This window comes from Esox lucius, chromosome 12, assembly GCF_011004845.1.
Source record: "Esox lucius isolate fEsoLuc1 chromosome 12, fEsoLuc1.pri, whole genome shotgun sequence".
NCBI classification, from domain to species: domain Eukaryota; kingdom Metazoa; phylum Chordata; class Actinopteri; order Esociformes; family Esocidae; genus Esox; species Esox lucius.
Window position 1 is genome coordinate 17,201,786 of NC_047580.1, and position 16,909 is coordinate 17,218,694.

At 38.6% G+C, this 16,909-nt stretch overlaps 1 protein-coding gene across 1 annotated transcript in view; it reads left to right on the forward strand.

The window, feature by feature from the left end:
• Positions 1 to 11,247, forward strand: part of ntsr1 (neurotensin receptor 1 (high affinity)) — a 40,602-nt gene extending 29,355 nt beyond the window's left edge. The window contains exons 3-4 of the mRNA XM_020051597.2: positions 4,188 to 4,269; positions 8,714 to 11,247. Of these exons, the coding sequence (XP_019907156.1) occupies positions 4,188 to 4,269; positions 8,714 to 8,963 (332 nt within the window). The 3' untranslated portion in view covers positions 8,964 to 11,247. The remainder of the gene's footprint in view (positions 1 to 4,187; positions 4,270 to 8,713) is intronic.
• Positions 11,248 to 16,909: the final 5,662 nt, after the last annotated feature.

Consider the following 16,909-nt stretch of genomic DNA (forward strand, 5'->3'; position numbering starts at 1 on the left):
TTGAGTAAGCTCCCAATTTACCCCCGTGAAGATGAGCACTTCCAGAAAACAAATTACTCAAAATGCACTGCACTGCCATTGACAATGGTCAAGGAATTTAACCTATGGCCATTAATATGATTCTAATGGAGTTTTCAATTTGCCAATCAGAGTATTTCTGTGATAACACAATCTTGCCAGACAGAGCCTGTATTCTGACTGATGTGTTCCACACAGATGGAGTTACAACTGCAAATGCAAGCTGACTGATGAACAAAACATTTCCATTTTTGCAAACATCGTTGAACTGTTAGTAGGATAGAAGTAATTATATTTTAAATCAGATATATGCGTACACCAATCCACTAATATACACTCACCTAAAGGATTATTAGGAACACCTGTTCAATTTCTCATTAATGCAATTATCTAATCAACCAATCACATGGCAGTTGCTTCAATGCATTTAGGGGTCTGGTCCTGGTCAAGACAATCTCCTGAACGAATGGGAAAGGTGATTTAAGCTATTTTGAGCATGGCATGGTTGTTGGTGCCAGACAGGCCGGTCTGAGTATTTCACAATCTGCTCAGTTACTGGGATTTTCACGCACAACCATTTCTAGGGTTTACAAAGAATGGTGTGAAAAGGGAAAAACATCCAGTATGCGGCAGTCCTGTGGGCGAAAATGCCTTGTTGATGCTAGAGGTCAGAGGAGAATTGGCCGACTGATTCAAGCTGATAGAAGAGCAACTTTGACTGAAATAACCACTTGTTACAACCGAGGTATGCAGCAAAGCATTTGTGAAGCCACAACACGCACAACCTTGAGGCGGATGGGCAGCAAATATATTTATTTTTATCAGCAGAAGACCCCACCGGGTACCTCTCATCTCCTCTACAAATAGGAAAAAGAGGCTACAATTTGCACAAGCTCACCAAAATTGGACAGTTGAAGACTGGGAGAATGTTGCCTGGTCTGATGAGTCTCGATTTCTGTTGAGACATTCAGATGGTAGAGTCAGAATTTGGCGTAAACAGAATGAGAACATGGATCCATCATGCCTTGTTACCACTGTGCAGGCTGGTGGTGGTGGTGTAATGGTGTGGGGGATGTTTTCTTTGCACACTTTAGGCCCCTTAGTGCCAATTGGGCATCGTTTAAATGCCACAGCCTACCTGAGCATTGTTTCTGACCATGTCCATCCCTTTATGACCACCATGTACCCATCCTCTGATGGCTACTTCCAGCAGGATAATGCACCATGTCACAAAGCTCGAATCATTTCAAATTGGTTTCTTGAACATGACAATGAGTTCACTGAACTGAAATGGCCCCCACAGTCACCAGATCTCAACCCAATAGAGCATCTTTGGGATGTGGTGGAATGGGAGCTTCGTGCCTTGGATGTGCATCCCACAAATCTCCATCAACTGCAAGATGCTATCCTATCAATATGGGCCAACATTTCAAAAGAATGCTTTCAGCACCTTCTTGAATCAATGCCACGTAGAATTAAGGCAGTTCTGAAGGCGAAAGGGGGTCAAACACAGTATTAGTATGGTGTTCCTAATAATCCTTTAGGTGAGTGTAGATCTAGTAATATCAGAACTGTGGCTGAGACTGAACCATGACGTGTTGCTGTACAGTATTTGCTGTCTTGGGATGTTTCGGGTCAAGACAAATTAAAAATGAAAATAAATTTGAGTGGTGAATGAATAGAAAATCAGGTCTAGGCTGTCTGAAAATGTCATGTCCTGATTAATCACAGGGTAATATCAGGTTTTGGGTAGAATGAGACTGTGATCCATGACAGAGTAGAAGTACACATCAGTATGCAGACATTTCTGTTTTCTTGTTTTATGTGTTTAGATGTGTGTGTGTGGGGGGGGGGATAAATATTACCATGGAGTTCATAAATGAACAGTGTAATTGTTGGCAGCCAGTGGTCCTTGTCAAGGATCAGGAACAACAAAAAAGAACAGGAGAACACTTGTAAGTGCAACACAGGGAAGATGAGAGAACTAAACAATACACAGACATGAAGCTAATTCCAGGATATGCTTAGTTTAACACTGTAGTGTTAGTAGTTATTGCATGTTATTTTATATATTATTTTGTATTTTGTGTTTGTTTTAGCCTGTTATTTCAATGATAGTGATATGTTTATTGATAATAAGCATCTAAGCTCTCATTTTTTATCCTAGAGAATCTTGTTGGCATGTAATATCTCTCGGGCACGCCCTTTCTTTTATTATCCAACAAATTAATGTATTAAATAAAGATATTAATCTAATTGGGATTTTGCTTTGCTTGATTTATAAGAATATCAATCACTTACATCCTATTACAATTCTGTACTGCTATTATGACCGTGAAAGCAATGTTTTTCTCGCTGCCCTTAATTCAATTGTGCAGCGTTCATCATTTATTACCATAATGACAAAGAGAGATCCACACTAGTTGTATCCAAATGGCATCCTATTTTACTTAAATGTCAGTTGCACTTCAGAATTAGCCTCTACATTGCCTGTGTAGTACAATATTAACTTTTAATACTTTCCCCCTCTCATGCTGAAGATACATTGAGGTCTGATGTCAACACATTCAGTATATTTATTTTTATTAGTTTTTACAATATGTTCCACATTTTCCACCCACTTTTGTGGTATCTTCAGGGGTCAGAGTTTCTATATTTTATTCAGATAAAACAATGAATTTAGTTTAATTTTAATTAGTCACATGCCACAGGAGGTTGAATTTTAATCATATTTTTTTATAAATATTTAATTCACAGCTATTTAAATCAATTACATGCCACTTATTACTGAAAAGAATACCCATACTAATTTAAATATTTGTTTAATTATATGTAACTCAGTGAAACAAATGTTCTTTGTCATGTAATAACAGATTTTATTAGCAAAATATATTTATTGCCTGGGTAATAGGTGGCACTGGCCTAAATGCACAGTGTGTGATGACATTTGCCTTGGTACTGAAATGCTGCTGTGCTTCAGGGATCTACGACAGCTGGCTCTGCGTTCAGTGCTAAAGTGAAGCGCAGCTTCACATATACCTCTAAATCTCTAATGATGATGCCTATGTGCATCATGGCCTGGGTGTATCTCTGCTTCTCCTTTTTGCAAGAGTTGTGTATTATACAACAAGCAGCCACAACTGTGTTAAAGAATAGTGATCGACCAAACATTTGTGGAGAATGGAAAGCCCCCTGCAATTGTTTTCACACACGCAGTGCTCTCTCTATTTCTTTCACATGATGTGTGGTAAACAGAATCCTTTGATAGCCAGCCATTAAGCTAGTTATATTGGTAATATTACACATTTGTGATCTGCGAAAATGTCCATTAATTTCACATTATCACACACCCTCCCCTCAACTCCCCATAGAAGCAAGCACATGGGCGGCTCCCAATTCTTCATTTTCTCTCCAGTTCAAATATAATGTGATAAAATATTCTGTAGTTAGTTAGCTAAATCATCCTTTACCATAATATGGTTTCTTTATCTGTTTTACGTTGTATAAAATAAAGAAACCATATTATGGTGAAGTATGTAGCTGACATTGTATAAGTTGTGAGTTAAGCCAAGGCTTAAATTTATGTTTTCTGAGATTATTAGAAGACAAAATTACAGACATAAATATAAATGCTGTTTATAGAGAAAACTAATAGTAGCAGGAAGCCATGCAATATTTAGTTGCAAGTTTGATTAATGTAATGGCTAAAATATGTCATGTGAATTTGGTATTTTTGCTGTTTGTTAAACTATAAACATCAGAATTGCACTGAGAAGCGCTCCGGGGGATGGTATAGGTAGAGGCTTTACCAGCATTTTAAGTTAAAGCTCCCTTCTGGGATTTACATAACAAACAGATATGAATATGGATACAGGTTTAAAGCGATCAGCACTCCCCTAGTAATTGGAGCGTGTGAACATGTTAATTTCTTTATGGCCACATCTCCTTTAAGTAAGCTAAAGTGGCCATAGACTTCTTTCATGGTGAGGTTTCTATCAGAATGTAGGACCTAGCTATAGTTTTTCAAGATAGATGGATCGCAACACAGGTGCTTTTATTGATTACAGCAAGAGCAATTACACCATCCCTCTGGTATCAATGCAAAACATAACATTTGACACCACAATCTACACTGTCTTCCTCTCTAACGTCTCTCCTCTGTATTGCAGGGGCTGTGGTTGTTGCTTTTGTGGTGTGTTATCTACCGTATTACGTACGGCGCCTCATGTACTGCTATGCAGAGTTCTCAGAGTGAGTACCGTCCAATCCTTTCATTGTGTTTTATATAAAGTCCACCTACACACCATACGTCACATAACAGTCATAAATGACTGTAAACATGAATGGAAAGCCCCCAATCCCACCCTTCCTATAATATCACTCATACACACATTTAATGCAGAGGGGAGCTTAGCCACCCAGTCAGAGAATATACAGTGGGGAAAATTCAACGATCAGTCCAGTTGTTGGAGCAGCAATAGATCAGTGTGTTATGAAGATTAATTAACATGTAATGGCAAAGGATTCAGGCTATATATGGCCCTTCACACTTATTACTGAAGCTTTCACAAGCTGATCAGGAGCACTCCAAACTATTTCTGCCTCTGGGTCATCCCTCACAGTCCCACTGGTTTCATACAAATAGCTCTGAATATACTTTGTATCCCACAAATCTCGGCACGGCTGCTTTGTAGTATGCTCATATGCAGCATTAAAATGCATGCACTGATTTCTCTAGGCTTTGATTGTGAAAAAGCTGGAGGGCAGAATGTATTTTTCCTCAACTGAATGCATTAGTTTTACTTTACATTGGCATGTGCTGATAGATAAGCTGAAAGAGGCTTGTGGGCAGGCACTGAGTGATATGTGTGTGCACCAACTTACCAGGTTCCAGATGTTCTTTCACAGGCTACATTACAGTAGGTAGCTGATATTATATACAGTGGGGTAAACACGTAATTGATACACTGCCAATTTTGCAGGTTTTCCCACTTACAAAGCATGTAGAGGTCTATAATTTCTATCATAGGAACTCTTCAACTGTGAGTGACGGAATCTAAAACCAAAATCCAGAAAATAACATTGTATGATTTTTAAGTAATTAATTTGCATTTTATTGCATGACATAAGTATTTGATACATCAGAAAAACAGAACTCAATATTTGGTACAGAAACCTTTGTTTGCAATTACAGAGATCATACGTTTCCTTTAGTTCTTGACCAGGTTTGCACACAATACAGTAAGGATTTTGGCCCACATACAGAACTTCTCCAGATCCTTCAGGTTTCGGGGCTGTTGCTGGGCAATACGGACTTTCAGCTCCCTCCAAAGATTTTCTATTGGGTTCAGATCTGGAGACTGGCTAGGCCACTCCAGGACCTTGAGATGCTTCTTACAGAGCCACTCCTTAGTTGCCCTGGCTGTGTGTTTCGGGTTGTGCTGGAAGACCCAGTCACGACCCATCTTCAATGCTCTTACTGAGGAAGGAGGTTGTTGGCCAAGATCTCGCGATACATGGCCCCATCCATCCTCCCCTCAACACGGTGCAGTCGTCCTGTCCCCTTTGCACAAAAGCATCCCCAAAGAATGATGTTTCCACCTCCATGCTTCAAGGTTGGGATGGTGTTCTTGGGGTTGTACTCATCCTTCTTCTTCCTCTAAACACAGTGAGTGGAGTTTAGACCTAAAAGCTCTATTTTTGTCTCATCAGACCACATGACCTTCTCCCATTCCTCCTCTGGTTCATCCAGATGGTCATTGGCAAACTTCAGACAGGCCTGGACATGCGCTGGCTTGAGCAGGGGGACCTTGCGTGCGCTGCAGGATTTTAATCCATGACGGCGTAGTTTGTTTTTAATGGTTTTCTTTGATACTGTGGTCCCAGCTCTCTTCTGGTCATTGACCAGGTCCTGCCGTGTAGTTCTGGGCTGATCCTCACGAGGTGAGATCTTGCATGGAGCCCCAGACCGAGGGAGACTGACCGTCATCTTGAACTTCTTCCATTTTCTAATAATTGCGCTAACAGTTGTTGCCTTCTCACCAAGCTGCTTGCCTATTGTCCTGTTGCCCATCCCAGCCTTGTGCAGGTCTACAATTTTATCCCTGATGTCCTTACACAGCTCTCTGGTCTTGGCCATTGTGGAGAGGTTGGAGTCTGTTTGATTGAGTGTGTGGACAGGTGTCTTTTATACAGGTAACGAGTTCAAACAGGTGCAGTTAATACAGGTAATGAGTGGAGAACAGGAGGGCTTCTTAAAGAAAAACTAACAGGTCTGTGAGAGCCGGAATTCTTACTGGTTGGTAGGTGATCAAATACTTATGTCATGCAATAAAATGCAAATTAATTATTTAAAAATCATAAAAAATCATTGTTTTAGATTCATTCTCTCACAGTTGAAGTGTACCTATGATAAAAATTACTGACCTCTACATGCTTTGTAAGTGGGAAAACCTGCAAAATCGGCAGTGTATCAAATACTTGTTTACCCCACTGTATATAATATCAGCTACCTACTGTAATGTAGCCTGTGAAAGAACATCTGGAACCTGGTAAGTTGGTGCACACACATATCACTCAGTGCCTGCCCACAAGCCTCTTTCAGCTTATCTATCAGCACATGCCAATATAAAGTAAAACTAATGCATTCAGTTGCGGAAAAATACATTCTGGCCTCCAGCTTTTTCAAAATCAAAGCCTAGAGAAATCAGAGCATACATTTTAATGCTGCATATGAGCATAATGCAAAGCAGCCGTGCCGAGATTTGTGGGATACAAAGTATATTCAGAGCTATTTGTATGAAACCAGTGGGACTGTGAGGGATGACCCAAAGGCAGAAACAGTTTGGAGTGCTCCTGATCAGCTTGTGAAAGCTTCAGTAATAAGTGTGAAGGGCCATATATAGCCTGAATCCTTTGCTATGACATGGTAATTAATCTTCATAACACACTGATCTATTGCTGCTCCAACAACTGGACTGATCGTTGAATTTTGAATAAATAACGTTAGTGACTATCAATCAATAAATCAAATATATTTTATATAGCCCATTTTACATCAGCAGCTTTTAAAATGTAATTATTAATACACACAAATATCCATATCTATAACTCCAAACAGCAAGATTTTCTTTTTTAAAGAATAGCAGCAAGGAAAAACTTCTGTCTAAAAGTTGGAATCTAGGAAGAAACCTAGTGGTGGACCATTCTGGTTGTGTATCCATTGGACCTTTTAAAGCTGTTCAGATGACCAGCTGGTCAGAAATACAGGTGAAAACTGGTGGGCTGTGTCCAGTGACAGCAAGAGTCTTCAGGCAGAACCTAGGTCAGACACAAGACCAGGTGGACTTTGGACAGAGACGACCAGTTGGGCTTGGAGTCTTCAGGCCAAGTAGTCTTAAGCCATGGTCCTAAGGCTCAAGTCCTCCTACAATCCAACAGGACGTTAGAGAAATTAGAGGGTGCATACCTATGATATAACAGAGAACCAGATAAGACAAGTTACATCAGTACCTACTGAACCAATTACACCAGACAGGACCTATAGCATAGATACTGGGGACTGGGACAGCAGTGGCCAGGGGATACTGTGACTATATCCAAAGATATATCCAAAGATATAGTCAGGGCAAACCAGGCAGGTAATAGCTCCACCCTCCTTGCCAAGGACCAGACCACCAAAGGGGCACCAACCAATCAACAGATGTAAATGCTCAACAATTTACATCAGCCTTCCAACATCCCAGGCCTGGTGAAATTAAGTTGGAACCCAATTTAAATTAGTAACGCCTCAAAAGACATCAACCCAATCGAATGCCTTTCTTGAGTGAAGTTCCAAAAGGTGCTCATGTCACAGTGAAGTTGTACTCAGGATTTCCACCCACTAGCTAAATTAACTATCTAACTACTGAGGCTGTTATCTAGCTGGAAACACAGCTTGCAATGCAGCTGTATCATGGCCAACTTAGGATGTACAACTTGGAATATAGGTAATTGTCTGGATGTTATAGTGACATGCCATTTAGATAACACATAGAGGTCCTGTGAGTACCATGCTGGTATGAATGATCAAAGCACTACTATTGTATTGTATCAAAGCTAAGGATTCACAAAGATGTTTGCAGGATAACTAACGCTGCTCCTGCTTGCTATAAAACTGCGGCCCACAGTACCGTGAGGAAAGAAACTAATGTTACTGTAGTGTAGACATAGCCTCTTAGGCAATTGTATTACTTTGCATAAAGATATATTTTAAATATAGACATGCAGTACATAACATACCATTAATCCTCAGTGACTGGTCATTTGCCATTTCAATGAGACTCTCCCACAACCATTAAAAGTTTTGAGTCTCCAAAGAAATACTGTGAGGACCACACCTTTATCATCTTAAACCTTATACTCATTGTTTTACATCTTCCGTATATCATCTTAAACCGAGTGCTCAATATAACATGTGTTTTTTGGAGAGGATTATAGGAGTATATTTTATGCCTTTTCAAGTTTTAGCTGGAAGTCCTACTAAACCCTATATACAAAAATACAGATATTTCTACATAAATACAACAAAAGGTCTACAATTGTAGACTAATGTAGACCAATTGTACAAGTAGAAAACTATGTGATGACAATTACCTCCATTTCCAATGACATAATGAATTGTTCATCCCTGTCCTCCCTCCCTTTCACCTCTCAGGGAAGGGTATGATGTCTACCATTACTTCTTTATGGTGACCAATGTCCTCTTCTATGTGAGCTCAGCCATCAACCCAATCCTCTACAACCTGGTCTCAGCCAACTACAGAGAGATCTTCTTCAACACGCTTCGCTGCTTTTGCCTTCCATGTTGTCGCAAGAAAGAAAGACGTCCTCTGACCAGACACTCGATCAGCATCTGCAGTAACCACACATTCTCTTCCAACATCAACAAGGAGACCGTTTACTGATGGCACACCCCGAAAACACTCTATTTTAGAACAGCAGTGAATGGAATCTTAATGTGGGGTCATTGTGGACCTTGGCACTGTGAATCACTGATAGTTTGTTCTACATACTTCAACGAAAAATTGTCCTTAGGACATTCCCAGAAGCCAGGAGGTATTTGTCGTGGTCCCCCGACTTGTCCCCCCCCAAACCATTCTTAGGATGTCCACAGTTGGCTGGGTAGACTAAACGCAGAACATATAAAAAATGTGATATTGGTCACTTGACAGAAGGAAGGAATGAAAGAAGGAAGAAAGTGTTGGATGTAATAGTCTTTTACACTGTAAATATTGTACACACTATATGTACGTACATTCTGATTTCTGTAGAACTATAAAGGCACTTTTGGTTTTATCTGCTCACAGTAGTTTACACAATTATATTGTGATGATCAATACAATCTGCACTTATCGGCATTCATCAGGATTTTAGAAATCTGAGGCTAGAAATATACACAATGTGAACGTTACCCCTTCATAGGCTTTTGGAATGTGGGGAGAAATTAAGAGCATCGGTATTTCAACCTTGAAAACAGGCATCTTGTAAATTCAAAACGTTTTAAATGCATTATCACAAATTTCAGAAGACAAACCGCGGTTATAAATTGGAATGGGGGGAAGACTTTTACAGGGTATCAATATTTCTCTTTCACATTACATTTACATTCTTTTAGGTGATAAAAAATGGTGGTCAAATGAACCACAATATATTACCTGCTAAGGGTTTAAAGCCAGGAAAAGTATTGATCAAAAATGTTTCAGTCTGCCTAGACTGTGAAGGTTCATTAAATGCTGTAAGATGATGTCATAGTCTATATTATTTTGCCCAATCTCAGGCCCTGGAGGGACAAAATACTGGAGATTTTTCTTTTACTTAGAAATTAATTGCACTCACTTGGTTTCCCAGGTCGGAATCAGTCCCTTTACATGAGAAAATAAAAAACAGAAGAGTTTTGGCCCTGTGAGACCTGAGATAGGACCTGAATAGCCTTGCACTACACTGTCCACATGACTGCTTGAGAAAATAATAATAATTAGGTTTAGGTGCCCCGAAAGTTTGTGCCCTGCATGTCTGCTGTACTGAGACAGGCAACCGCAAAGGCTATATCCATGTTCACAGAATAATAGGATTGTCATTTAAAATGGAAAAACAGGAATTTTCATCAACAGTATAATATAGATATATAATACAAAAAGTTTAGCGAAAAATATATTAAAATACTTTTTTAAAGTATCCCTGGACCACTTTGAAAAGTCCTGCTTAATGGGATTCTACTTAGTTCATAAAGTCAAAAGTGTTATTTGCTCAATACAGTGGCTTACAAATGGTTTAATACGCCATTGCACTCACAATCATTTTTAATCTCTTAAACATTAGTGCAAATGGCGGCAGTCAAATTAAATACACAATTGGCGGGATGATGATGATTCAAGGGAAGGGGGAGTATTAGGATTTAGCCTGGGTGTTTCCAATGCTGAATGCCCATTGAAGACCGAGGGTAGAAAGGAGACAGCCATTGTGTTTTGTCTGTGTGTTTGGGTTTGTCTGGGTATGCTGCCTGCATGGATGGAAGAGTTTTTAACTCCTTAGCTTTGATTAAGAAACACATTCAATCAATGTTGGTTGTCACCAAAAAATAAGATTTTGACTGCTAATCCGGCAAGGCCAATATATATGAATATATAGGGCTACTACTACTACTTTCCCAGGCATTGGTTATTGCTTAACTGATCCTAATAAGAAAAATTTTGTAACAGGGAGATACACCACGAATGGACACAGTACCAGCGTTGAGTGACGTGGAGGGTGTTTCATTACCACACTAAAGTGAAAATGAGCAGGAAAAAACAAACAAGGCAAACCACTTTTCTCTTTGGTGTGTTGCTGCAACGCTGAGGCAGTTAAAAGGGCACTTTCAGCATCAGTATGTTTTTCACACCAAAAATATGTAAATGTGAATCTAGAAGGTGCAGCACAGCCTAAATACATATGATAGGAGAAAGCTGGGAACTGAAATCTCTGTAAAAGACTGTGAGGAAAGCTTAGAAAATACATCAATTTCACTCTTCTAGCTAGGCCACCAGAACTGTCAAGGAGAACAAAGGGAAGACAAAGAGAGAGGGTCATCCCATACCCATAATCTAAACAAGGGAGTTTGGTGGAGAGGTGCAGCTGTCTGATAGTGTATCTAGAAGGGAAAAATGGAAGGAGGAATGTCTGTATGTCTGTTGTTTTAGTTTATTTTTTCTCTTGCCTTTTTCACTTGCTTTATTTGTTTTTTTAAGTAATTTTCACTTTCTTTATTTATATATTTTGTATTTTTTTTAGTCTGTGCTGACATTTGCGTGCTTAATGAAAAAACACAGGCACAAAGTGCACATGTGAGTTAAGAATGGCATCTTTTAGGCTTTTGCACTCTTATCAGCTAAAAACAAGTGGCTCCAGAGGAGCCAATGGAGGCTTTTTTCTGGTCTAAGGATTACTGATTCCTAACTTGTGTGGCCTTTCAGTTTACATAGCTAAACCCAATAAAGCATGTTTAGAATGAGATATTACTGTCTGTTTCCAGCATGAATGATCTCCAGAATTTACCTATAAACTCCAATGTATTAAACCAGAAAAGGAACCAGACAAGCCTAGTTTAGCCGGCCCGCAATTAAATGTGATAAACGTGGTTACCACCCTCACTAGATTCAAACCTGGGTCTCCCACGGGAGCAGCTGTGTCGTTAACCGCTACACCACGGTGCTATACGCTTGCACTGTGTTGGTATCTTGACATTAGATCATTTGGTCACGTGTTAACATCATGCCAAGTTTTAATATTTCAGTTTACTTCCACCACAAATAGCATCTATGATATGTATGGTTTTTGCCACAGGCCATTTTAACAGCTTGTTGGCCAGTAATAGTTTTACTAGTATCTAACTTCATACTTGAACTTAACACAGCCAAAGCTATTCCAAGGTGAAAAAGCGTTTTTCTTTCATTCGTGAGTGACATTGAAAAAATAACTATCAATATATGTGATGATAACTGACTTTTTTGTCAAGTAAAAATAAGAGAGAATCGGGGAAACCCCTAAGATTTTACTGCCCATGGGATTTTGATCTAGCCTATATTACTGCAAAAATCATACACGGATGCATACTTCGAAAATCCACCAGAAATAGCCACAATATAAACAGTTTTATTTTAGGCTTACTATAACGTAGCCACTGAAGGTTGTAGCCAGCAAAGTTTTTGGTTCTAGTGTATCCTGACCCAAAAAGCATGCATGGATGCATACTTCGAAAATCCACCAGAAATAGTTGCAGTATAATCGTGAACAGTTTTATTTTAGGCTTACTATAACGTAGCTACTGAAGGTTGTTGCCAGCAAAGTATTTGTGTATCCTGACGCATGGATGCATACTTCGAAAATCCACCAGAAAGAGTTGCAACATAACCGCAAACAGTTTTACTTTAGGCTTAATATAATGTAGATACTCAAGGTTATAGCCAGTGAAGTTTTTGTCTATTCGGAAAAAATCCTAATGCACAGTTTGCTTTGAGGAGATTTGAACACAGGACCTACTAGTTGCCGGTCTGAGTCTCTAAACACTAACCTATTTAACAAGGGGTTGTCCCTCTCTCAGTCACTCAGTCAGTCAGTAAGAGACATTCGCTCTTCTTGGCCGACTCCGCTTACGCGGTCATTAAAGATAATGCAGCTGGTTCTCAGTGTATATTTCTAACTTTTCTATGACCGTTGGTCCGATCCCCATAAAACGTTGTATCCATGTGCCCACTTCTTTGAATGCTATATTTTCTATCAGTCTAGCTTAAACAAAATGGTCAATATGAGCCAATCTGCCTAAAAGTTTTCCCCATACAAAAGAGCCATCTCTAGGCCAAAAAAAATCCACTTTTTACAGTTTAGCTAGACTTACACCTGAGCATGTGAAATATCCCCACTTGTCAAACAGTTTAGGAGATACAGAAACATGGGATTATATAGTGCCACCATGTGGTCAATCTAAATATGTTTGCACACATTATGTCTAACCAGTATAATGAACATGTTCACCAAATTTTATTAAGATCTGAATATCCATGCTTGATTTATAGGCATTTGTGTTAGACCCTACGCACATTCAAATCCATTGATAAGTAGGGTCCAAGTTTTTTGATGTTGTAGTCTGAAAAATATTGTGTTTTTAGGACTTGGTACATAGATCCTACACATCAAGGTACATGCAGATTTGTCATTCCGTCCTAGAGTAGTAGCAATTTATGTGATTTTAAGAAAAAAATAAATAGCATGAAATTCTTAATGCCAGACTATGGGTGCTATAAAGGCATATGTATCCCTAGTGTGAAGATGGACCTATGCATCAAATAATAGAACTCTACAACACATGGGGTGAAAGGTGTGGACTAAAATGTTATACACCTGACCATATCACGGCAGTTTTTCACTTTTCCACGGCTACGCTGCTAAAGCCCTCATTTATTGATTTCTCTATTATGCCAAATTATAATTATACCAGACAGCTGGTTTAGATTTTCTGCCCCCGTCGCAAATAAAATATTGCCCTATAAGAAGCATAGAAAACGAAGTCGTCTTTAATAAAAGTGCTTTCCAATATACAAGTTCTAGTCTTATCTTCCACTTAAAATTACTTCAATAATCTCAATTCCTTGATATAGTTACACATTTGAAATAACATTTTTACAGTTCTTAATAATAAGTGACCAAATCTGATCATTTTCTTAAGGACAGTTTAAAATTATTAAAAAACAAGACTAGTGTAAGCTAGACACTGCTGGAGTAGGCCAATAACATTAGGTTAGTAGAACATGTCAGGGAAATTGCTAAAGTAGATTTGCTGTGATAATATATAATATTATCTATGGAATTTTTGTAAAATAGATTAACCGCTATAAGTCTGCACATAAAATACCATTATTTTTTACAATTATAATGCTAACCATCAGGCAAAATCGTCTGGAACATGTTTAGCTGCAGTCAAGACTAAAAGATAACCTTGGCATTCATGTTTTAGAGGGGACATTCTCTGACCATTGTCACCAATTGAGATCAACAGTTGATATTAGCAAGTACTGGTGGTTGCAGTAGGGCCTTTATTTTGAATATTTTGAATCTATGAATTTGCTAGTGTTAAAATGTATCCAGCCAAATCCTTCATCTGTTTTTAGAAACAGAGGAACCTTTGTTTGTTTTTTCAACTGCTGATATTTTTTTGATATTTGCATTTTGAAAGACACTATGAAATGATTACAAATGTTTTCTGTTGCTTGAAGCCTCTCCAAAAAGTGTGCCAAAACATTGGACTAAGATCTCAGTGCCACAAAATGTACTCAACCTTGGTAACATTGTGGTCTGGAGCCCAGCCTTGTAGTGTTTATAGCATCTAAGGATTGTGACCAGCACTTGACTGGCCTTGCACTCGTCAGTATGTAACTGTGTGTTGAAATAAACCCAAACCCTGAAACATGCCACTTATGATAATTGGCGATGGTGTTCATATTTGTGGAATTAAGATATATCCTGACAGTGTTCTTATTCATATGGTTACTCTGTTGATGGTGCCTATCACCTGCTCTTTACTGTAAGTGCCGTGCTCTATGCCAATGGCGATGTCTTTATAACATATGCTCTATTTGTTATAGACGATGGAGGCTTATGTCTGTTTTATGTCTGAGCTGTATACTGTATAGATTGTCCTTTATATTTGTTTTGAAAATAAATCGTTCCCTCTGATTTTGTTATACACAAATAAAAATGTAAATGTAGTGATATCCGTTGCTTTTTTCTGTGTGGTTCATGATCTTCCACACAATATGCAGACACACCAAGTAAACCCACAAACACCTGCATATGCACCATCCACCCAAAAACACACATCACACACCTAGGACACACACACACGCATACACAAAAACTCATACTCTCAAATATACACCACGCACAATTTACCACAGATGTGTTTGACCTTTTCTAAATGGTACCATGGGGGATTATCACCTCTGTTTTATAAAGAACCTGTCAATCACTGAGGTCAGTGTGGAGTCTAGTGTGTTCTTCATCCACTCCGCCCATTGTGTGACAGGTGATGGTGAAGTCCTCAATGTTGACAGTAAACTACATCTGTGAGGAACAGAGAAACAGAACATTGCTAATGATTGGGCACACCTTCTACAATTCCTCTGACAATAACAGAGACATTTGCTGTTTTTATGACATTAAACAGATGAAGAGTTGCCTTAAATATACATGTGAATTTATTCAAGCATTTTCCTGTGTTGTTTTTCCTGTTCCACCAGTCTATTTTATTCTGTCTGAGACACAGAGATGTATGTATCTATCTATATTTTAGAGACTATGGGTGGGTATTGGCAAGTACCTTGCTATACAATATATATCACAATACACATGTTAGGATTCAAAATGTCACTTCAGCACGATATCACAACTGAATATCAATACTTACTGAAGTGCTGAAGAAAACCTCAAATAATATTAGGCTATATACTTCAAAGGACAATATGTAGCTAATCTTCATTAGAAACCCCTAATGAAAAAAAGAACCACTCAATTTGAAATTACTTAGAATTTCTAAATGTAATATTAAGGTTTGATCTTCAGGACAGTTTAACCAGTCCACAAAAAAACTATAGCAGTGTACTATTCTGAAAAGTACATTCTTAGAGAAAACATAAGTAACTTAATACAATTATTTTAATAAATACAAGTGAATTTTAAATACATTTTGTATGTAATTTTGAAAACTTATGCTATGCTAAATTGTTGCACAACACAACGTAAAGGCACTGTATTTGTTGCATAGAAACTTTAAGCACTGTATTATAATTAATTTAAACAACGGGTAAACTAGATACTGAAAAAACTGCTTCATATATGAAATACTCCTGAGTGTCAAGATTCTTGTTCAAAAACCGGAATTGGTCAACATGCTCTCATGTGAGTGCACTCCTCTGAGCAGTCACAATATAAATTCTAGAGATTGTGATATTTTTAATTTTTTTGAACTCGTTTTGAACTCCCTTTACATGGTTACTTAGATCTTAAGTAGATACTTCCCTAAAGTGGTGGTGAACACAGCCGAACCCAGTTGAGTACCTGTACTTTGTACTTTTTCCACCTCTGCACAGAACTAACATAGAGATATTTATTTATCATCAAATTAAATATTGGTGTAATGCCTATCAAATGAAATATTGGTGTTATGCCTATAAAAGGTTTGGTCAAATCTTGATCAGTCCTTCTGGCTTTTCCAATACATCCTCACTGACAATAATAGTTCTGTCAATATGCAAATCGCTCTTGACCTTTCCTGTCTGTCTATGGGGACCACTTGTAATCAGAGCTGTGTTACTGACATGGGGCGTGCCAGGAACATGTTCTGCTGCCCCAACCTTCAGGGAGTTCCTAACCCAATTTCTATTATTTCTGGCGGTAGGTAAGCATGTGTCACAAAAAATATATATATATATTTAGGGGACAACAGAATGGCATAAGTACATGTTATAAACCATGGCAAAGAACATTTGCTTTAACTTCAAAGATTTCTCTCAACCTCAGAAGCAAGTTTCAAAACCAATGTGTTCAACTTGAAGACAGGAACTTTCTAAAAGTCTATCCTGACCCTACCTGCACACTTTCCGCTCGCCCAAATTGCTAATCGCTCAATATCTGGCGAGCTGCCACTGATCCGAACCTAGCGGGCACACTGCCTGCTCGGGCAGGGCGTGTCTTTTTAATCTATGCCAGCGACAGCCAGTCAACCTGTATAGGGGAAACATCGGTCTCTGCAAATATTAATAAGTATTTAGTATTTGCGTGACTCCACTACTAAAAATGTATTACGACGTTGCCATGTAAA